Source organism: Eubalaena glacialis, chromosome 4 (genome assembly GCF_028564815.1).
Source record: "Eubalaena glacialis isolate mEubGla1 chromosome 4, mEubGla1.1.hap2.+ XY, whole genome shotgun sequence".
In the NCBI taxonomy this organism is placed as follows: Eukaryota; Metazoa; Chordata; class Mammalia; order Artiodactyla; family Balaenidae; genus Eubalaena; species Eubalaena glacialis.
The window spans coordinates 76,321,010-76,344,346 of NC_083719.1; the positions used below are offsets into that span (position 1 = coordinate 76,321,010).

The 23,337-nt window shown below is 35.4% G+C and overlaps 1 protein-coding gene across 1 annotated transcript in view; it reads right to left on the reverse strand.

Annotated features, from left to right (window-relative positions):
- Positions 1-23,337, reverse strand: part of KIAA0825 (KIAA0825 ortholog) — a 404,470-nt gene that overhangs the window by 212,518 nt on the left and 168,615 nt on the right. Inside the window, exons 14-15 of the mRNA XM_061189447.1 lie at positions 16,674-16,853; positions 3,606-3,830 (exon numbers count right to left, since the gene is read on the reverse strand). Of these exons, the coding sequence (XP_061045430.1) occupies positions 3,606-3,830; positions 16,674-16,853 (405 nt within the window). The remainder of the gene's footprint in view (positions 1-3,605; positions 3,831-16,673; positions 16,854-23,337) is intronic.

Below are 23,337 nucleotides of genomic sequence, written 5' to 3' on the forward strand. Positions count from 1 at the left end.
CTTGGTTTTAATGGATGTCATAGGTGAAAAAGCCGTGACATGGGCTATATACGTAGACCCACATGGAACTTGTGAAATCATGGCACTCGTTTTTCAATCTCAACCACCAAATAGGCAAAGGTTGTTGTTGAAATTTGAATAATAAATATTATCATTATGTTAATCAGTTGTTCTTGCAAATAAACTGAAATATATTTCATTTTCGTATTTTTAAGAAGTGTTCAAAAATAACCAAAACTCTTATTTGGAATATTTGAACCATGTTAAAAAATTCTAAGTTCTTAAGTGTGCAGCTATGACATTTTTATGGGTGATACTGGTTTTTATAAAACAAATATTTCTGGTTTTTATAAAATAAAATATCTCAAGGACTTCTGATAACACTCTGCGTATTTCTGCCATCAGTTTCTTTCTCAACAATCCACATGTGAATGGTGCCTTGAATACATTTTCCTCGTGTTGTTACCTCTGTTTCCTCTCCAGAATCCATTGTTAAAACAATTACTCCAGAGTTTCCCCATAAAGTATTCTTTTTATTTAAAAAGTTATTTACTGGTAAGAAAATATATTTTCTGGTATATCTTTCCTTTAATTGCTGTCGAAGAAACAAAACAACTAGCTGTGTATTTGCTCTTAGGGAGCGAAATCTTTGTGTATTTGCTTTGGGAGCAAATACCTAAGCTGAGCTATATCAGAAACATCTGAACTTCCATTCAGTTCTCTGGTAAATCTCTTACACTGTATCATTTATTGTACTATTTATTTCTTCAAATCTTCAGTGTTTTCTATGTATTTGCTGACAAAAAATAAAGAAATACATTTTAGTTTGTCACCATAGTGTTTTCCATGTTCTGTTATTTTCACTGTGTCAGGAAGGACAATTTTTTCTTTAGGGTAGTGACTATTTGTCTTTTATTAAGTTAGAATCCTCAAAAAAAAAAAAGGCCTCTAAACACTTCATTACTTAGATGAATTGTGCAAAGTACTGAATTAAATGTCAATTGACTTAAAACATTGCTGAAAATGATTACTGAGGTTTATCTTCATGTTTTGGATGCTTAGTTTTGAAATCTTTGGCTAATCAAGATGACTTCAAACTATCTCTAGCTAGATATCTCTAACTATCTCAAGGCACAATACTCATTTAGGAGGGATTCGTGTTTAACAACAATGTATGGGAAGCCATGTTTCAAATGGTTTTCCCACACATTTCCCATTTTTATTTTTTTATTTTATTTTATTTTGTTTTTGGCCAAATCTGATCAGACTATCAATGTTCTACCTTATAATATGGCTGAGAAACAGCTCATGTTAGAAATATTCCTAAGTGTGAGCTTTTTTACTTTGTCATTGTTTGCTCTCCCTTGGAGTCCCAGTAATAGTTTTAAACCTCAGTTGATTTGTTGATTTACAGGAATATGTTAAAGCCACTTGTGTGTTTTGTGAGGATTAATTTTGTTAAAACTAAATTCTGAAATACAAAGGACAACCTTAATTGATTACTGAACACTGAAAGCTAATGAAGGAGTAAGGTTACCCTGTTCATGCCCTCTCCAACAATATTGTCCCCAACACACGACTGGCTCACTCACAGACCAAGGGAGAGTTCCAGTGACACCCCATATGAAATTTCAGTAGTTTTGCTTTCTTTCTTCTCACACACCAGAGAATTGTCTTGTACATCCCCTGAGGTGTTTGCACCCATTTGTAAACATTTATACTAGTCTTCAAGCACCAAGAGGGGACATCTTATTTACAGTTTATCCCTGGCCCAACCCCAGTACCTGGTATGTAGTAGTTACTGACTTAGTAGGTATCTATTGAATGAATAAGTGACTTAGTGTCTGGCATGTACATATTATCTATCTTATACACTGTAGTGAAAATAAAGGTTGAGCACTGTCAGTTTAAAAGAGGATAGGAATGAAGAACAATGGTATTCTCCTATTGTCACATCCACCTGGAATGCACAAAATGCTTTATAAGGTCACTTTCCTCCACCATTTTCTTTTATATATTTATGTGATCTGGCACTCCTTCATGGCTGTCTAAGTGTTCTACTTCTACTCTTAGTGATAATTTTATGAAAAAATATTATTTAGTACGGAAAACCACAAGAACTGGTATCTACAAAGTAAGCATTTTTTGGAACCAGAGGCTCTTTGAAACGTTATGGAAGAGTTCCAAAATGCTTGTAGGAAAAAAAAAATAATTGTTCATGAATAGACCAACTTGAAAGCCGCAAGCAAAACAGTGCTACTCATATGACATGATACATAAACTATAGATCATGCTTCCTGTATTGCTCAAAATCTATGAAATATCTCAAAGCTAGAAAGGAGAGGTGGCAACAACTCAGGTGAGGAAGAACTTAAGTAATGAAAATCTGACATTTTCCAATTTCAATTAAATGGCTTTACTAGATTCAAAGGCAGTTTAATAGGGCTTGGACAGAATTAAAGCATTACTATGAAAGGTCACTGATGGATAATTGATTTGAGTCTGTATATAAGGTTGCTGGATAAGAGCCACATTATTTAGGATCTCCATGGAGAAGAATGAAAGAAAGGCTAGTTTCCTCAATTGACTTTAGCAGGTTCAGCTGGAATATTTTACTGTTGAAAGTCTCCTTACAGTTAGTGAAAAAAAATCATCTTTAAAGATGAAAATAAAAGGGAAAAGTTTTATTTTAAAAATCCTAAAGAAGATCCATGAATACAAACAGATAAGATACATTCAAAGGAATCTTGTGAAATTCTTGACAAGTATAAACATCTAGGTAGGCAGAAACCATTTAAGAAGAAAGGACTTGATTAATAAAATAAATGAATAATACAGGTAACTGATAATCTTTAAATACACTTGATAGATGCATTGCCCTGAAGAGGAACAATGCACTGAATCCAGAACCATAGATATTGGCGGAAAAATACCCTGTCAGAAAAATATGTGCAGCTACTAAATGGGGTGCTATTTTTGACCTAAAAGCTACATATGTAGGTGTATTAACAGGAGGAAAGAAAGTAATAATTGGTAGTTGTAGAGGAAAGACTTCAAAAAAAGAATAATTAAACTGAATATCAGAGCAATCTTCCTGAGAGGATGAATTTTAGATTACTCAACAGATTTAAGGGAAATTAGTCAAACTCATGTGACTAATCTGTGAATACTAACTTGAACACAAAATATCACAAAAAATTTTGAACTGGTAGTTAGTCCATGTCCATCAACAGGTGAATGGATAAAGAAGAAGTGGTCCATGTACACAATGGAATATTAGCCATGGAAAACAATGAAACACTGCTCTTTGAGGCACCGCAGATGAGCCTGGAGATAATCACAAAACATGAGGTAATTCGGAAAGCAAAAGACCTATATCCTATGATATCACTTATCAACCATTTGAGTCATTTTCATTTCGAGGTTTTTTTTTTTTTTTTTGATCATATGGCTCACAGTAACAAAAATTAGGAATCCTAAATATACATGGTGGAAAGAAGACTAATATAATTTACAAATTTTATAATTTTTAGAATTTTACTTGTTCTCATAACCTAGAAAATGTGCTTCTTCAGGGATGTGTTCTTAAAGAAAAACAAATGTACCTTTGCTTGATTCTTTCCTTTTGGTTTCTTTTGGAATATAATTCCATTCTTTTGGAATGCTCTCACGCAGACATTCAAGAACACTGTGCTTGTTTAGGTTTGTCTCACAGTTTCTCCAAGAGCTCAGCACAGATATTATCTGCTGCACAATGTCCTTGACGGCGTCAGTCAGTGCCAGTCTCAGGCATCGGACGACCTCTACCTCAGACTCCATGCACGTTGAGACTTTAAAATCAGACAGCATATTACAGTTAGCAGAATCTGGAAATATTCTGTGCCCTGTTCAGTTGGGAATTCAGCTTCTCAATAATCTAGTTTAAAGCTATAGGAAAAGAAAGCTGCTTTTAGCCTAGAAATCATGTAATTGATAAACGGTCCATAGACATTTGAAAAAAAAAAGTTACTGCTTGGTAATAAAGGGAATGGTAGTTAAAATAACAGTGAATAATAGCATTTGCTGGTACTTTGGGGACTCTACTGGTGGATATATAAATTGTATGACCTTCTTAGATGACAACTTGACAATAATAGTAAAAGCTTTAACACTTTACTTACCTTTTAACACATTTATTCCTTCTCTGGAACTTTATCCTAAGAAATTAATTATGATTATATAAATAATATAAAGAAAAATTGGGAAATAATCCAAATGTCCAATAACTGGGGATTTGTTTAGTTAGCTTAGGTATATCCATCTTCACAGTAAAGCCATTTATTGATTAGTTAAAAAAAAAAAAAGCAGGTTAACAATGAGATACCACCTCACACCAGTCAGAATGGCCATCATCAAAAAATCTAGAAACAATAAATGCTGGAGAGGGTGTGGAGAAAAGGGACCCCTCCTGCACTGTTGGTGGGAATGTAAATTGATACAGCCACTATGGAGAACAGTATGGAGGTTCCTTAAAAAACTAAAAATAGAACTACCACACAACCCAGCAATCCTACTACTGGGCATATACTGTGAGAAAACCATAATTCAAAAATACACATATACCCCAATGTTCATTGCAGCACTACTTACAATAGCTAGGATATGGAAGCAACCTAAATGTCCACTGACAAATGCATGGATAAAGAAGATGTAGCACATATATACAATGGAATATTACTCAGCCATAAAAAGGAACAAAATTGAGTTATTTGTAATGAGCTGGATAGACCTAGAGTCTGTCATACAGAGTGAACTAAGTCAGAAAGAGAAAATCAAATACCATATGCTAACACACATATATGGAATCTAAAAAAAACGTACCAATGAACCTAGTGGCAGGGCAGGAATAAAGATGCACACGTAGAGAATGGACTTGAGGACACAGGAGGGGGAAGGGGAAGCTGGGACGAAGTAAGAGAGTAGCACTGACATATATACACTACCAAATGTAAAATGGATGGCTAGTGGGAAGCTGTCGCATAGCACAGGGAGATCAGCTTGATGCTTTGTGACAACCTAGAGGGGTGGGATAGGGAGGGTGGGAGGGCAGCTCAAGAGGGAGGGGATATGGCGATATATATATATTTATAGCTGATTCACTTTGTTGTACAGCAGAAACTAACACAACATTGTAATGCAATTATACTCCAATAAAGATATTAAAAAACAAAAAAAGTGGGATGAGTCTAAAGTAAAAATATTAAAATAAAAAGCTCACCCTTAAAAAAAAAGAGCAGGTTAGAAAAGAGTATGAGATACTATTTTTATTAAAAAATACATATCTACATACATTTATAAAAGAATTAAAAGATGTACTCTAAAAGGTTAACGGTGATTATCAATGACTAATGAGATTTCAGGTGATTGTCCTCTTCCTTTCCTTCTTCTTCTTTTACTTTTTCTCCCTCCCTCCCTCCTTTCTTTCTCCTTTTCTTCCTTCCCTTCTTTCCAATAATTATTACCTGCAATGATTATGTATTACTTTTGTGATAAATGCAATAAAAATTTTTGTTTGTTTTTTAAAATGACTGGGAAGTCCAGGGACCATCACTTGAATCAATAGAGAAGAGCAACTATATGATTTTTTTTGCCCTCAAATTTCAAGGTGATAGTTCTCAAATGACAACCCATTGTTTAAACCACCATGGTGCTGAAACTAAGAGCTGGTTCTTTGAAAAGATAAGCAAAATTGACAAACCTTTAGCCCGACTCATCAAGAAAAAAAGAGAGAGGGTCCAAATCAATAAAATCAGAAACGAAAAAGAAGTTATGTCTGACACCACAGAAATACAAAAGATCGTCAGAGACTACAACTCTACGCCAATAAAATGGGCAACCTAGAAGAAATGGACAAATTACTAGATATGTACAATATCCCAAGACTGAACCAGGAAGAAATAGAAAATATGAACAGACCAATTACCAGTAATGATATTGAATCAGTAATTTTAAAAAACTCCCAACAAACAAAAGTCCAGGAACAGATGGCTTCACAGGTGAATTCTACCAAACATCTATCCTTCTCAAACTATTCCAAAAAATTGTAGAGGAGGGAAAACTTCCAAACTCATTCTACAAGGCCTGCATCACCGTGATACCAAAACTAGACAAAGATATCACAAAAAAAGAAAATTACAGGCCAATATCACCGATGGACATAGATGCAAAAACCCTGAACAAAATGTTAGCAAACTGAATCCAACAATACATTAAAAGGATCATATACCATATCAAGTGGGATTTATCCCAGGGATGCAAGGATTTTTCAATATCTGCAAATCAATGTGATATACCACATTAATAAATCAAAGAATAAAAACCATATGATCATCTTAAAAGATGCAGAAAAAGCTTTTGATAAAATTCAACATCCATTTATGATAAAAACTCTCCAGAAAGCAGGCATAGAGGGAACATACCTCAACATAATAAAAACCGTATATGACAAACCTACAGGTAACATCATACTCAACAATGAAAAGCTGAAAGCACTTTCTCTAAGATCAGGAACAAGACAAGGATGCCCAAAGAGGTACAAACTACTATGTATAAGATAAATAAGGTACAAGGATATATTGTACAACACAGGGAATATAGCCAATATTTTATAATAACCATAAATGGAATATAACCTTAAAAAACTGTGAATCACTATGTTGTACACCTGAACCTTGTATAATATTGTACATCAACTATACCTCAATTAAAAAAAAAAACAACACCATGGTGAAGAGGATCTTGGTGATATCAAATGTTGAGAGTTTTATTTTTTAGCATGACATAATCATCAGTTAGGTAAACTTGTTGCTCTTTATGTGAATGGTGGACGGTGTAGCTGTCTCTTTTTAATGATGTTTCAAGACTTTAATTCATTGAAGGACATAAAGAAGCCTTCTTCCTGTATCAGTAATTAACATTCATTTGGGTTGAACTTTTTGGAGTCATGGATTAAATGCATCTCAGATATCTAAAAATTCTAGAAAGCCAGGAATTCCTCTATTTCCTTTTGTTAAAAGGGTATGTTTATTCCTTTTAAAATAAAATCAAGGAATTGAAAATGATAAAATAATAGACTTATCTCAAAGAATTATTTTAAAATTACATGAATTAATTTGTGTAAGGTAACTACCATATAGTAGGCACTATGTAAGTATTTGCTATTATTATTACCTAACATAAGAGTTTTCTGGAAAAATTACAATTGTACAGTGTTGCGGTGCCCAGTGTGCTCTTGATGCAGGATTCTGAAACATCTTGAGCACTAGATACTACTATAGGGAAGATTAATCAATATCCACAGATGCCGATGGTAGAGGTAAGAAAGAAGAAATGGAGAACAGAGAACAGAGAAAAGAAAGTGGCAGGGTATTCTGGTTTCTGGCTCTGCATACAATGAGCTTGGATGTTTCTACTTTATTCTAACAGCAAGTAAAAAACTGAACAGATAAAAAGAAATCAACAACTCTTCCTGGATCTGTAAAAGAGGTGAGGACACAAGGCAAACCACAGCCCCCCAGACTGGAGAGGCAGACAGGCAAATACAGCCAGGCACAGCTTACTGGAGTAGAGACTCACACGCAGAAACTATCCTGGGAACCAGAACCAATGTAGGAAAATCTCAGCTGTAACTGATCAATTGCTGGAGGCTCAGTGTAGACAAGTCTGAGAGTTAAATCTCTAGGGAGACCCTCTCATGGGGGAGCTGTTACACTCTTGTGAGTTTTACCTCCAGGAACTTGACTAGGTTTCCACAGTAGATATCAGAGAAAAATCCTCTAGTGCTTCCAGCAAGAGGAGGGAAAAAGAAACATTTGGAAATATGCCAGCACACCCTGTTTTTCTTAAGGCCTGCCCTTAGGAGAAACTACTAAAACAGAGCCTAACCCACTAGGCATATTCTCAGAGCCTAACTGTCCTAGGACAGGAGAAATACTCAGCTCCAGCCCACTCTAACCATACTCTCAGACCTAAGGAAGGGGTAAGAAAAAAATTGAAATGCTTGTTAAGTACACCACAGAGGCATAGGCTCACTAAAAGACTGAGATCTAAACATAGAACTATAGAATGCTTCCCCTCCTTTACACCTCTCCACCACTTAGTAAAGGCCTATTATTTACAGCAGTTCTTTTTACTCAGAACATCATGTCCAGCTTTCAAGAAAAAAATTACAAGACAAACTAAAAGTCAAAAAATACAATTTGAAAAGACAGAGCAAGCATCAGAAACAGACATGGCAAAGATATTAGAATTATCAGACTGGGAGTTTAAAACAGCTGTGATTAATATGTAAAGGGCTCTAATGAATAAAGTAGATAGCATGCAAGAACAAATGGGCAATGTAAGTAGAGAGATGGATACTGAGAAAGAAACAGAAAGAAACACTAGCAATCAAAAACACTGTAACAAATGAAGAATGCCTTTTCTGGGCTTATTAGTAAAAGGGGCATGGCTGAGGAAAGAATCTCTGAGCTTGAGGATGTCTCAGTAGAAACTTTTAAAACTGAAAAGCAAAGAGAACAAAGACTGAAAAAAAACAAACCCCACAACCAGAAGAGAATATACAAGGAGTATGGGACAACTATAAAGGTGTAACATACTTGTAAAGGGAATACAAGGAGAAGACAGAAAGGAACAGAAGAAATATTGAAACAATAATAACTGAGCATTTTCCCTAAATTAATGTCAAACACCGAACTACAGATCTAGGAAGTTCAGAGAACACCAAGCAGAATAAATGCTAAAAAACAAACAAAAGAACAAACAAAAAATGAACAACAACAACCAAAAAAATCTATACCTAGGCATATTTTCAAATTACAGAAAATCAAAGATAAAGTCCTGAAAGAAGCCAGAACATAGAAACACCTTACCTATAGAGGACGAAAGATAAGAATTACATTTAACTTCTTAGAAACCATACAAGCAAGAAGACAGTAGAGTGAAATATTTAAAGTGTTGAGAGAAAAAAAAAAAATCAACCTAGCATTCTGCACTCTGCAAGACTATCCTTCAAAAGTGAAAGAGGAATAATGACTTACTCAAGACAAACAAAAACTGAAGAAATTTGTTGCTGGTCAATCTGACTTGTAAGAAATGTTAAAAGAAATTCTTTAGGTAGAAGGAAAACAATATAGGTCAGAAACTGAAATCTACATAAAGTAAGGAAGAACATTGAAGAGGAATAAGCGAAGGTAAAATAAAACCTTTTATTTTTCTTATTCATAATTAATCTAACAGAAAACAGTTTGTTCAAAATAATAATACCGGCAATGTGTTTAATTATGTGTGCTTATGTATATAGCATTCTTATATATGCTTATGTATAGTGAAATGAATGACAGAAATGATACATGGATGGGAGGGAGAAATTAGGATTATTTTGTTAGTATAATGTACTCACACAATCTGTGAAATGGTATAGTGTTATTTGAAAGTGGACTTAGTTGCAAACTCTGTCTCTCTATATATACTGCAAACTCTAGGGCAACCATTAAAAAAGTTAAAAAAGAAGTATAACTGATATGCTAAAAAAAAGTGAGAAAATAGAATCATATAAAATGTTCAGTTAAAACCAACAAAGGCAGAACAAAATAGTGAAAGATAAAAACAAGAACAAAGAACAAGGGCAACAAATAGAAAACAGTAACAAATATGGTAGATATTAATCCAACTATATGAATAATCACTTTGAACAACAATGGTCTAAAAGCACCAATTAAAAGACAGAGATTGATCAGTGGGGACCAAAAACCAAGACCCAACTATACGTTGTCTATAAGAAGTCAACTTTAGATATGAAGACACATATAGATTAAAAGCAAATAGATGGAGAAAAATATACCATGCTAACACTAACCAAAAGAAAGCAAGAATAGTTACATTAATTTCAGGCAAAGCAGACTTCAAAATAAGGAAAGTTATTAGAGATAAGGGAGGGCATTACATAAAGATAAAGGTATCAGTTCTCCAAGAAGTCATACCAATCCTTAATGTGTATGCACCTGACAACAGAGTGTCAAACTATGTGAGGCAAAAACTGATAGAATTGCAAGGAAAACTAGATGAATCTGCTATCATTGTTGGAGACTTTAGCACCCTCTATCAGAAATGGACAGATCCAGGAAGTAGAAAATCACTATGGACATAACTGAACTCAATACCACCATCAATCAGTTGGGTATAATTGACATCTATGGACTACATCCAACAACAGCAGAATACACAGTCTTCTCAAGCTCGCATAGAACATTCACTAACAGACCACATTCTGGGCCATAAAACATACCTTAACAAATTTTTAAAAAATATAGAGCATACCATGTTTGCTCTCAGACCACAATGGAATTACACTAGAAATCAATAACAAAAAGGTAACTGGAAAATTCTGAAACAGGTGGATATTGAACAACATACTTTTAGATAATACATGGGTAAAAGTAGAAATCTCAAGAGAAACTGTAAAATACTTTGAACCAAATGAAGATAAAAACACAACTTAAAATTTGTCAGATGTAGCGAAAATGGTTAGAGGGAAATTTAGAGCACAGAATGCATATACTAGAAAAGAAGAAAGATCTAAAATCAAGAGTCAAAGTTTTCACCTTAGGAAACTAGAAAAAGAAGAGCAAATTAAACCCAAGCTAAGCAGAAGAAAAGAAATAATAAGAATTAGAGCAGAAATCATGAACCTGAAAATAGGAAATCAATAGAGAAAATCAAAACTAAAAGCTGGTTCTTTGAAAAGATCAATACAATCAATAAGCCTCTAGTCAGGCTAACTAAGAAAAAAAGAGAGCACGTGCAAACTATTAATATCAGAAATAAAAGAAGGAACATCACTACAGATCCCATGGACATTAAAAGGATAGTAAAGGAATACTATGAACTACCCTACGCTCCCAAAATTTGATAATCTAAATGAAATGAACCAATTCCCTGAAAGACACAATCTGCCAAAATTCACACAAAAAAAGAAATATACAATCTGAATAGGCCTATATCCATAAAAGAAATTCAATCAATAATAAATAATCTTCCAAAACAGAAAGCACCAGGCCCAGATGGGTTCACTGGTGAAATTCTACCAAACATTTAAAAAAAGAAATTATACCAATTCTTTTCAATCTCTGTCAGAACATAGAAACAGAGGGACTACTTCCTAACTCATTTTGAAGCCAGCATTACCTGAATACCAACGAGACAAAGACATTACCAAAAAAGAAAGCTACAGATCAATATATCTCATGAACATAGACACAAAAATCCTAAACAAAATATTAGCAAATTGAACTTAACGATGCATAAAAAGAATTATACACCATGACCAAATGGGATTTATCCAAGATATGCAAGGCCGTTTCAACATTAGAAAATCTGTAAGTACACAACTGTTAGTGAAAACAAAATCTGTAAAGGACAAAAACAAAATCTAGACACTTAACAATGTAACATTCATAACATTTGGCATTTTTTCCATAACATAAAAAAACAAAAAGGAAAAGAAAAAAGCTGTGATCCATAATCAGGAGAAAAATCACCCAATAGAAATACACTCAAAAATGATAGAAATGATGGAATGAGCAAACAAAGGTTTAAATTAAAACAGACTTCATACATATGTGCAAGGATTTTAAAATGAGGAGAGATATACAAAATATAAAAAGGAACTAAATGGAATTGCTAGAAATTAAAAATATCTGGAATAAAAAAATTCACTGGATAGTCTTAATAGCAGTTATACACTGCAGAAGAAAAGATCCTTGAATTTGAAGGTACAATATAAAGTGTCCAAACCAAACCACAGAGAGAAAGAAGGCAAAAAAATAAAACCAAACAAGAACAAGAACAAAATCAAAGAATACAGCTTCAGTGATATGTGGGATAATACCAAGAGGTCTAATAATAAGAATCCCAGAAAAAAGTGGTGGTAGGGGGAACAAAAGATAAAACATCCCAAGAGAGAATGGCTGAAAAATTTACAGATATCATAAAAACTAAACATCATCAGATATAAAAGCTCAACAAACCCCAAGCAGAATAAATACAAAGGAAACCAAAACAAAGCACATCATAATAAAATTGCTGCAAAGTAGTGATAAAGAGAAAAATCTTAAAATGAAAAACAAAAAGAAGACACATTATAGAAAAGGAAACATACACTTTAAAACCTATACTGATTTATCATCAGAAACAATGCAAGCCACAAAATAGAATAATGTCTTCAAAGTGCTGAGTGAAAAAGGAAAACGAAAGACAACAAAAAAAATCTCTGAACCCAAAAGTCTATGTCTGATGAAAAATATTTCAGATATGAAGACAAAGCCCTTTTTTCATGCAAATAAAATATATAAAATAAAATAAATTGATGGCAGAAAATTTGTAGTACATGAAATGTTAAAGGAAGTATTGATACTTCAGGTAGAAAGAAAATGATATCCATCAGAAACCTAGATCTATACAAGTAAAAGAAGAGTACCAGAAATGGTAGATAGATGGACAAATATGAAAGACTTTCTTCTCATTTTTAGCTTCTTTAAACTGTAACTGACTAAAACAAAAAAAACCCAATAGATTGTGGGGTTTATAACATTAGTAGAAATTACACGACAACACTAGCATAAAGAACAGGAGAGAGTAAATAGAAATATACTTGTGTAAGGTTCTTAGATTAGATGTAAAAGTGGTATAATAGTAAAAAGTAAACTGTGATGAGTTAAAGATACTCATCACAAGATGTAAACCTTGGAACAACTACTAAAATAAATAGAATTATATCTAATAAGCCATTAGCAAAGATAAAATGTAATATTGAAAAATACTCAGTTAATCCAAAGAAGACCAAAATAAAGGTGGGACAAGCAGAAAGCAAATAACAATATAGTCACTACAATATAGTAGTTCCAAGTGTTAGAATAGAGGATCCACAATTAGATATGCATTTAATCAATTGTTCATTTGATTTCTGACAAAAACACTGAAGTAATTCAACTGGGAAAGAACAGTGATTTCTAAAAAGGATGCTGGGAAAAATTGCATGTTTGTATGAAAAAGTATGAATTTCAACACTTACACCACACAAAAAAGCAACAACTTGAAATTAATCATAGAATTAAATACTAAAAACTAGAACTATAAAATTCCCAGAAGAAAACATAGGAGAAATCTTGGCACTCTTTAGATAAGCAAATAGTTCTTAGGACACAAAAAAGCACTACTATAAAGAAAACTGATAAGTTGGACTCATCAAAATTGCAAGCTTCTCCCTATCAAAAGACCTTGTTAAGGGAATGAAAAAGTAAGCAACAGACTGGGGAGAAAAATTTTTTAATACATTATCTTGACAAATAACTTGTATCAAGAATATATAAAGGACTCTTTACAACTCAGTAAGACAAATAATCCAATTAATAAATGAAGAAAAGTTTTGAACAGATATTTTACAAAAGAATTTTTTTCAAATGACTGTTAAGAACATGAAGAGGTGTTTGATGTCATTAATCACCAAGGAATTGTAAATTAAAGTCACAGTGAGATAATAGCACATACTCCTTAGAATGAATAAAAGCAAAAAGACAATTCCAAGTGTTGGTGAGGTATAGAGCAACCCAAACTCTCTTACATTACTGGTGGGAATGTAAAAAGACAGGATTACTTTGAAAAACAGTTTAGTAGTTTCTTATAAAGTTTAACTCACCGTATGTGTTAAAGACATTTATTTCTTTTAAAAGAAAAAGGGAGTTAAGGAATAGTGTGACTGAAGTACAGTCAAAGTAACTTACGCTTTGATATTTTCATTTGCCCAACTAAAAATTGCTGACCTACTTTGAGAGTACAGGCCTGAAATGATTGTTACCAAATCTATTACTTATAGTGTATTGGCCTTTGAAATGCCCACATGAGGTCCCCAACTTAATTGTTTTCTGTATTTCTATCTTTTGTAATCTTTTTTTTAATGGATATTTCTACTCTTGTTTTCCCCCCTAGCTTATGTTCATTCTAAGGAGTTATGTGTTGGATTTCTAATTATTAAATCAAATTATGTGTTTCATTACGGAATTCAAATGTTCATAAAGCAAATGTTTCAAAAAGTTTAGACTAATAGAAAAAAATAAAGAGAAATAACATGGCCTGTGATCAGAAATTCTGTTTTTTTTTGTTCTGAATCTGCAATTTAATCAGTGGATAATCTTAGGCAAGTCTCTTAACATCTCTGACCCTGGTTTACTTAGCAATAAGATGAGGATACTGCCTACTTCATCCTCACCTTTATACCCTAAAATCATAAGACTGTGATATATTATGGATAAACTATACAGAAACCATAGACAGTGTTTCAGGAGGAAGAAAATACACCAGTTTTTAAATAATGTACTCCAGTCAATCTGGGTAATTATATTTACTGACGCATAGATCTATTAGCAGTAAAATGCAAATGTTGTGGGATTATGATGTGTCTCAGTTGTATTTCCTTTAAACCTGTCATATTTTCAAGTCAAACAGAAACCACCGTAAAGGGCTTAATTTTGTTATGAATTAGTATATTTTATTATCTTAATAGCATTTTAAAGATACCTGTGATTGGTAACAGAAGAAAAGGAAAACTTTTGCAAAGACTTAAATAGGAGAGAAAACACAAAGGCACTGTCCCTCACGACCACTGCAAGGTCTTAGGTTCCAGAGAATATTTAATGTTGGTGGAGAAACAACTTGTACAAAGGCCAGGGATGTTTCACCAGTTTGAAGTTCTGCCCCTTTGAGCCCCTCGACAAAATTTGGGCTCTATGAATATGTGTACTACTTGTTCCTGTTCCTGTTCAGACTTGTCTGACCATGGGGAGGCGGGTTTGCTCAATGTGTAGACGGGAGAGAAGATTAATTAGAAGCAAGTAGCAGTTTTGCTTTCTCAGGCCACCACCTGAAACCCATTGATCTCTTCTAAGTCATTTTCAGTACAGTTTTGTGCTGAGTGACAGATGGTTCAAGAACTTAAGAACTGAAAGATAAATAATGGTTGAAGCATGTGGTTCACCAATTCTTTATAATCTTGTGAGAGAATTCGGCTCTTACCCTGACCAGAAACAACTAAAACCAGCAGGGGGTGGAGGGGGCTTTCAAGGTTGTTTTTCTTTCAGTTCAATAAAGTCTACATCAGAAATAATGCAGTCTTTTAAACTTAGAAGACTGACCATTTTGGGGGTTAAAAGGAAACAGTGAGAGAATACATGAAAACTAGAAAATAAGACTTTAAAAGGAGATAATTATTACAGAGTCTTTAAGTGACAGATTCAGGGTTTTGAAATCATTACATAAAGTTATCTGTTGCTACTTTGCAGGGATAATGACCAAGAGAAGATGTAACATAATGACTTAAAAATAGTTTAAAAGGTATTCAAGTCATGTCTGGAGGATAGTTAAAAAGTACAGGAAGAAGGAAACCATGATATGAGCCAGTTAGATTTTTTATATGGATTCTAGTAAATATTTTAAGGAAATGTCGGTCAGTTCCAAAACAGTGTATAAGAAAACATATAGGTTGAAAGCCAAATGTAAATGATTTAAATAGTTAATGGGGGCTTCCCCGGTGGCGCAGTGGTTAAGAATCTGCCTGCCAATGCAGGGCACACGGGTTCGAGCCCTGGTCTGGGAAGATCCCACATGCCGCGGAGCAACTAAGCCCGTGAGCCACAACTACTGAGCCTGCGCGTCTGGAGCCTGTGCTCTGCAACGGGAGAGGCCGCGACAGTGAGAGGCCCGCGCACCGCGATGAAGAGTGGCCCCCGCTCGCAGCAACTGGAGAAAGCCCTTGCACAGAAACGAAGACCCAACACAGCCAAAAATAAAATATAAAATAAATAAATTAATTAAAGAAACGTTAAAAAAAAAAAAACTAAATATTAAAAAAAAAAAAAAGTTAATTGACTAACAGGATAACCACTAAGTCCTCATCCTTCATTTTCCCAAGACATTAAGTATAGAGGTTTAAAGGCAGAATATTAAGGATAAAACAATGTGAGAATGTTTACACCTGGTCCTGAAGGTGGGGTAACCCATGAACACTTCCAATTCGGATATGCAACCCGTTCTGTCTTTAATATCCACTCCAGCTGTGGGCAAAAGAACAATACGGCTGGGGAAAACACATACTGTCCCCAGAACAATGATAGGACATATTGCCTTGTAGAGAGAGATGCACTATAATCATAATAATAAATGCCTTTTACATTTGAAGAAAATTGGCCAGCAGTTTTGTCCATCAGTTTGTTTAATAAAAGCACCCAAGAATCACAAAGTATTTTTCACATCTTACTAATTTCTTATATGCTCAATAGCAAAACATAATCTGTGGTAAATATTAAATTTTTATGAGAGAACACTACCTAATAATAAAAAAAAATCTGCATTATATAATTTTCCCCACTCAACTTTCCCCTCACCCTTGTCCCAAGTATATTAAATTTTGACAGGAAGTAATGGTTAATGATTCCCAGAAGACTTTATACTGAAAAAATGTAAGACAATCCTTTACAAATAACAGATTCAGCAAAACTGACATCAATAAAAATTTTAAAACATCTTTAAAGATATATTTAAGTATCTATAAAACACTTCTTTTTCAAATAGAAAATTTCTCATACCTGGAATGTTATATAAAAAGTCCCATAAATGTTCTTCTTCCATGTAGCTCACAAAAACATTTCCAAATGTTTGTGGAGAAAAATTGCAGTGGTACAATACTTTAAAGATAGCTTCTATCAAGCTGGATCCTTGGTTCAGATTACTTTCTGTATCAGAACCTTGTTCTTGAAAGGTGCGCTCTTAAAAGGAATAAAAATGGTTTAGTAAGGTAGGTATCAATGAATATGATTACATTCTCATCACTTACTCTAGCATAGTATTGTAAAAATGTATTTGATTAATATTTACATAATAAGAGAAACGCCACAGTCTTGCAGATCAATGGTCCATCAAACTCAATATAATTTCTGAGATAATCCTGGATATTTGTGGGGGAAAAAGTTGTGAGAAGGGGCTTCCCTGGTGGCGCAGTGGTTAGGAATCTGCCTGCCAATGCAGGGGACACCGGTTCGAGCCCTGGTCTGGGAAGATCCAACATGACGCGGGGCGACTAAGCCCGTGAACCACAACTACTGAGCCTGCGCCCCTGGAGCCTGTGCTCCGCAACGGGAGAGGCCGCGACGGTGAGAGGCCCGCGCACCGCGATGAAGAGTGGCCCCCGCTCGCCACAACTGGAGAAAGCCCTTGCACAGAAACGAAGACCCAACACAGCCAAAAATAAATATAAATAAATAAATAAATTTATTTTAAAAAAAACAAACAGAAAAAACTGGACAGTCCTGGCTACTGTCACTTTAAAAAAAAAAAAGTTGTGAGAAGGACCACATGACATCACTTCAAAGGGCAGTGCTAGTTTCCCTTTATGTCAGAATTCTTTTTCCTCTTAAAGATACTTTTTTGATTTCTTTTCTCATTTAAAAGTAACACGCATTCATTCTAGAAACTGTAAAAAATTCAGACTAAGAAACTAAGAAAACTAAAATTGTACCAAATCCTACCAACCAGTGATAGCTACTATATTTGGTGCAGTATTTCATTCATATTATATACAAATATATACAAATAAGTATATGTATGTATAACTTGAACACCAAATAGAATTATTCTATATGCGCTCTTGTTATTGAAAATCTACTTAAAACTAGATGAATCTTTGTATCTCTCTTTGGGATTTGTGTTCTGAACATTATTATACCCTTTATTCAGAACATAAATTTCACAGGAAATTCACATTTATAGTGTTCTCAGTATTATGCTATCAATTCTACGAATAAATGTATGTGTTTCTCAAACCCATAGATCCTGCCATTTCAGAATGAAGAGGTTTATCAGCTGGTTTCTCAATAAAACTAAATAGGAATTCTCACAAAGATAGAGCCATTTTAATCGCTCTTTTCCATCCTCCTCTGGCTCCATTATGACTTCTTCAAAGATCAGTTCCTATACTGTTTCATCTACAGGTAGGACTGAAAAGGTGAAATAATTTCTATTTTGTCTAGATAATTAGCATGATATGTCCAGTATCATAACATGTACAAATATTTATTGAATTAAAGATAATGACTCTCATAAAGTTTCTTATATTTTAAATATATTGAAAAAATATAACCTAGATCATTTTGGAATGAGTACATTTCCTTTTCTTGCTCATTTGGAAGCTCATCGCTTCTATGGTTCTTCTTGATAATTTTATTTCTGTGATTTGATTTTCATGATCTAGAGAGCCTTCCTCAGGATTTTTGCTGGAACTATTGGTACAGTGATGTTCTCTTTGTACTGGGGTTGCTAAGCTGGTAGAAAGTAGGCTGGAAGCTACTGATGTCCATTCTGGGGAGAACTCCATTGAGAAGGAAGTCGATAAAGTAAGTAGAACCAAGAGATGGAGAGAACAGTCCTGATGGGACGACACTGTGTGAGAACCTGGATCCAGTAATGCCTGTATACTTATGTTAGCTGAGCTGATAAATTTCCCTTTTTGGTTAAACCAGGTTAATTTGGGTTTCTGTCACTTGCAATCTAAAGGGTCCTAAGTTTTCATCAAGCACAAAAGGTTAAATGACAAAGAGTCCTAGTCCAGGCATTCATAATTTCATCTTTTTTATCCAAATAGTCTCCTCAGTCCTCTCTGCGTTTCCCTCCCTCTAATTCAGCTTACATTCAACTATCAGTTATCCTTCATGTCATCGCCCCATGTTTAAACCTTCCCCTGCTCCTACACTTTGTTAGAAATTCCTGAACCTGAAAATCAAGGGTTTCCACAATCTTTTCCCAAATTATGTTTCAATCCCCAGTCATCTGCTCCTCCCAAACCGGTGTACTTGCTTTCCTTGCACGTGTTCCCACCCATCGCCTTTTGTTTGTCTCAACCACTTCACTAGTCTAGAATGTTCTGCTCCAATAAAATTCCCAAGATTTAATCAGTCAATTACTATGTCAGCAGCCATATTAGATGCTAAGGCCTACACCTTCCAGGGATTCACTGCCTCTGTGTGTGTGTGTGTGTTTGTGGGGGGGTGGGAATGATAGACATGTAAACAATCATTACAGCAATGTAAAGATAAGTAGGGTTACAGTACATCCTGGTTTGCCTCAGGCAGTCCTGGTTTATGTCTGTTGTTCTGGTGTAATTAGTAGCAGCATCCTCTTTCACTCTTAAACTGTGTCCCAGAATTATTCGATCACCTTAAGTCTAAGTGCCTTAAGTATAAGGTACTATGAAAATATAGAGGATGATGTTGTAAATTTTGGGAGAGGAACGCAGAGAAGTCACAGAGAAGATCATGTCTCAGCGAAGTCTTAAAGGAGGAGTAGAAATTTACTGGCACGACAAGGTTGAGGTGGGAAAGGTGCTTTCCAGGAAGACAGAAGAGTTGGTACAATGGTGAGAAGACAGGTTGCTGCTGGTAGGGTGGCACGGCTGAAGTGTGAATGGTATGCGGGAGGGAGAGAGAAAGCTAGACAATCAACACAGCCTGAATAATCTAAGGCCCCATGAATCATGCACTGACAATACAGATGGAGAAAGGGGGATGGATATGAGGAATACTATAATAAAAATAATGAGTTTTGTTAGCATTAACATTGTTGTTATTACCAAATAAATGTGTCAAAATACTTCAGTGTATATTTTTTATTTCTCTCTATTTTCCCTTGCCTCGAAAAAAGTAGTCTGTTTACTTGCCTCAGGGATTTTTGCTATTTGAAAAGCAAAAAATAGACTGAAGTCAGTTGCCCGCCCAGACTTAAAAAAAAAAAAAGCTAAATCCATGGAATAGTTATTAGTTTGAACTAAATGAAATAGCCATTTTTTAAGGCCAAAAAATATTGGTACTATATATTGGTACCAATATTGGTACTATGATACCAAAGTGGAATCATATGTGTCTGGCAGGTGGACAGGGGCAAGGGTCATGAGGGCTCAGAGAGAGGAGACCTCTGGGACTGGAGAGAGACATCTGTGGGTTGCAAGGGCTTTGCTGGAAGGCAGAGCTCAGGGAGGCTTGTCTGGGTGAGGCACTGAGTGGATCCTTGACACAGGTTCTCAGTCTCAAAGGTTACAAGCCACACCTAGCTGCTGTGCTTGGCAGGAGCCTTTGGACAGGGATAAAGGGTATTTCTACAGTAACTAGGGTGACCAGATAACTGATGATTAAAACAGTCTCACAGGGACTTCTGCACGACCCTGGGGTAAGGGTGGGAGCTCTAAGAATAGCTACAGTTAAATGTCCTACCAGCCAGGCAGGAGGCGCTCAGAATCCTCTTAAAGTTGATTTGAAGACAGTAAGCGACTTAGATATTCCTTGTATATCTGAGTTTGTGAATTGAGATTTATACCAACTCCGTAAAAACAAAGTTACTACCCACAAATTACACTATGCAGAACATCACATGAGCTGCATTAAGTGTAATTTCATCTTCCTAACACTCTACAGGATGGGTGCCGGTTATTCCAGTTTTACAGATGAATAAGTGAAATTGAGAAAAATTAAGTAACTTGCCCCAAGATCACAGAGGCAGTAAGAATTTGCCTGTGCTGTTTGCATTAAACTATAATCTCAAATTTCTCAAAGGCTGCTTTGACATTTTATTGTTGATAACCTCTGAATGCAAAGTACTCAGTCTAAACCAGGTATTCGGTATGTGGTAATTTATTGTCTTCATACAAAATACCTCAATTTCATGTAGCTTTCTACAATTTCATATATATGACCTCATTACCTCTCTAGTACTGTTTCCTTAGTGGACTTTTCTATGGATGTGCATCTTGTCTTTAGGTATCTTCCCACAGCATCTGGAACACTGCTACATGCTTAACTAATGTTTGAATACTAAAGAAAGAAGGAAGGGAGGAAGGGAGAAAGAAATAAATCTCTTGGGCTTCCCTGGTGGCGCAGTGGTTGAGAGTCTGCCTGCCAATGCAGGGGACACGGGTTCGAGCCCTGGTCTGGGAAGATCCCACGTGCCGCGGAGCGGCTGGGCCCGTGGGCCACAATTACTGAGCCTGCGCGTCTGGAGCCTGTGCTCCGCAACAAGAGAGGCCACGATAGTGAGAGGCCCGCGCACCGCGATGAAGAGTGGCCCCCGCTTGCTGCAACTGGAGAAAGCCCTCGCACAGAAACGAAGACCCAACACAGCCATAAATAAATAAAAATTAAAAAAAAAAAAAAAAAAAAGAAAGAAATCTCTTGAGTAGTTTTGTTGGGTTTTGGTCCATCTAGTAATTGGTTTTTTTGGAATGACATTTACCTCCTAGTCATAATATTCAAATGTCATTCCCCCCCCCCCCCCCCCCCCCCGCAAGCCTCATCTTCCTCATATCCACTGCTTCCTTTCTTTTCACCTACTCCTTGAAAATTCTCTTCTCTCTTAGCTTCCTTATAGCCATGCTTTCTTGGTTTCAGGGTGCCTTGTGGGCTGTCTTTTCTATAGCTCTCTCTCTTCTATCATCTAAAACTGGCATTGGAAAATGAAGAAACTAAATCTTAAAGAGGTTTACCCTTAATGAATAAAGGAGAAAAAAAGCATTTTATGAATAATCGAGAAAATAGCTACATTCAGTAAAGATTAATAACTGAGCAATTGATTCCAGTTCCTTGAAAACCGATCATCAGTACATGGCATACACAGGCAATTCTGTATGTTGAAAAATTATTTTGTGTTATTTACATATTAGTAAACGTAGATAGGCAAACCTCTCTGAAACAGTTCTGGCTGTACGGACCTGTATCTACTAGGATTCTTCCTCGTGCTTTTTACAAGGCAAGATTTTCCAAAGTGTGTTTCGTGGGATGTTAATGGGTAGCACATATGTCCTGGAAGTGCTGGCTCCAACAATAGTAAACACTTTTGTTTTCTGCAGGATTTTTCACAGCCTTTAATTATTCATGAGCTCTGTGACTCTCTACGAAGGTACTTTAGTATACACATAGTGTTTCTAAGTATTTTTGACCATGAAACCCTTTTATAGTATTGTGTCTAGCAAGATTACTATTCAATAAAACTGAATCTAGGAATCACGTTTGCCAAGAGTCTCTTACATTACCTTTAAGCCCTTTAGGTTTGCAAATCAACGTGAGCAGTTCAAATGGAAAAGGAACAAGGTAGAAGCACAAAGGGCTATTCTGCATAAGAAGATTGTCAATTGGAAAAGAAATTACTAACCAGGTCACCAAAGTTGGATTTAATTTTAATTCAAAAGCATCATTGTGGAGCAAAAGGAATTTTGCTTTAGCAGTAGGCACTGGCAAGACTAACAAAGCACAACCAAAATAGGTCTTTAAAACTTTGACTCTTACCCCACAGATTTATATCAAGTTCTAACTGATTAAGAAACATAATGTGATTATATGGCTGGAAGGCACCTCACAGGGAGGTCAGTAAATATTTGGTCAATAAATGAATAAATCTTTCCTGAGTGAATAAATAAAACGTCTTCCAGCATCTGTGACAATGGTGACCTAGCTTGCTTTTGAATACTTTCAGGGGTGGGATATCCACTACCATTCAAGGCAGCCGTCCCTCTGCTGGACAGCTCAAGTTACCAAACTGTTTTGCATTTAAAAAATATAGAGAGAGCACTTATCTGAAAGGACTACAGAAATCTGGGCAAGTCTCTTCAGTGAATAGAGAAAAGAAGAGCACTTCCTCAGTTATCATTAGGGATGACAATTCAGGGTTTTTGACTGACAGACTGACAGCCAAAATCCATTTCCTTTTAACTTATTCCCAAGCATGTCCACGTGTTGAATTGGACAGCCTATTATTTTTTTCTTTTTTACGTGAAGACTTAACATATTTGAAGATCGCTATCCTGCCTCCTCTAGTTCTTTTCTTCTCCAAGTTAGACATACCCAGTTTATTTAAGCAAGGCATGGCCTGGTTTTTACTTAACATCTTAGCACTTTTCACGCTTCAGTGGGCACTCTGCATTTAAGCAGCCTGTGCCAAAAAAAAGACCACTAAGCATAAGTGCACTATTGGTCCAAATTCTGCAACTGGCAGCCCTAAGGAGTAAGGGGCAAGTTTTGAGCTCCACCTGTGCTCCTGAATAAGCACAAAGTCCACAGAATGTGAAATTGAGCTAAAGTTATTTCAAAGAGAAATTCCTTTCTAAGGCAGACACCAAGCCTATCTCTCCAGCAGGAATGGTCCCTCTAACTTCTTAAGTTAAAGAGAATGGGCTGTTTAACTTCTCTCCTATGGTCTCTGAAAAAAGCACCATGC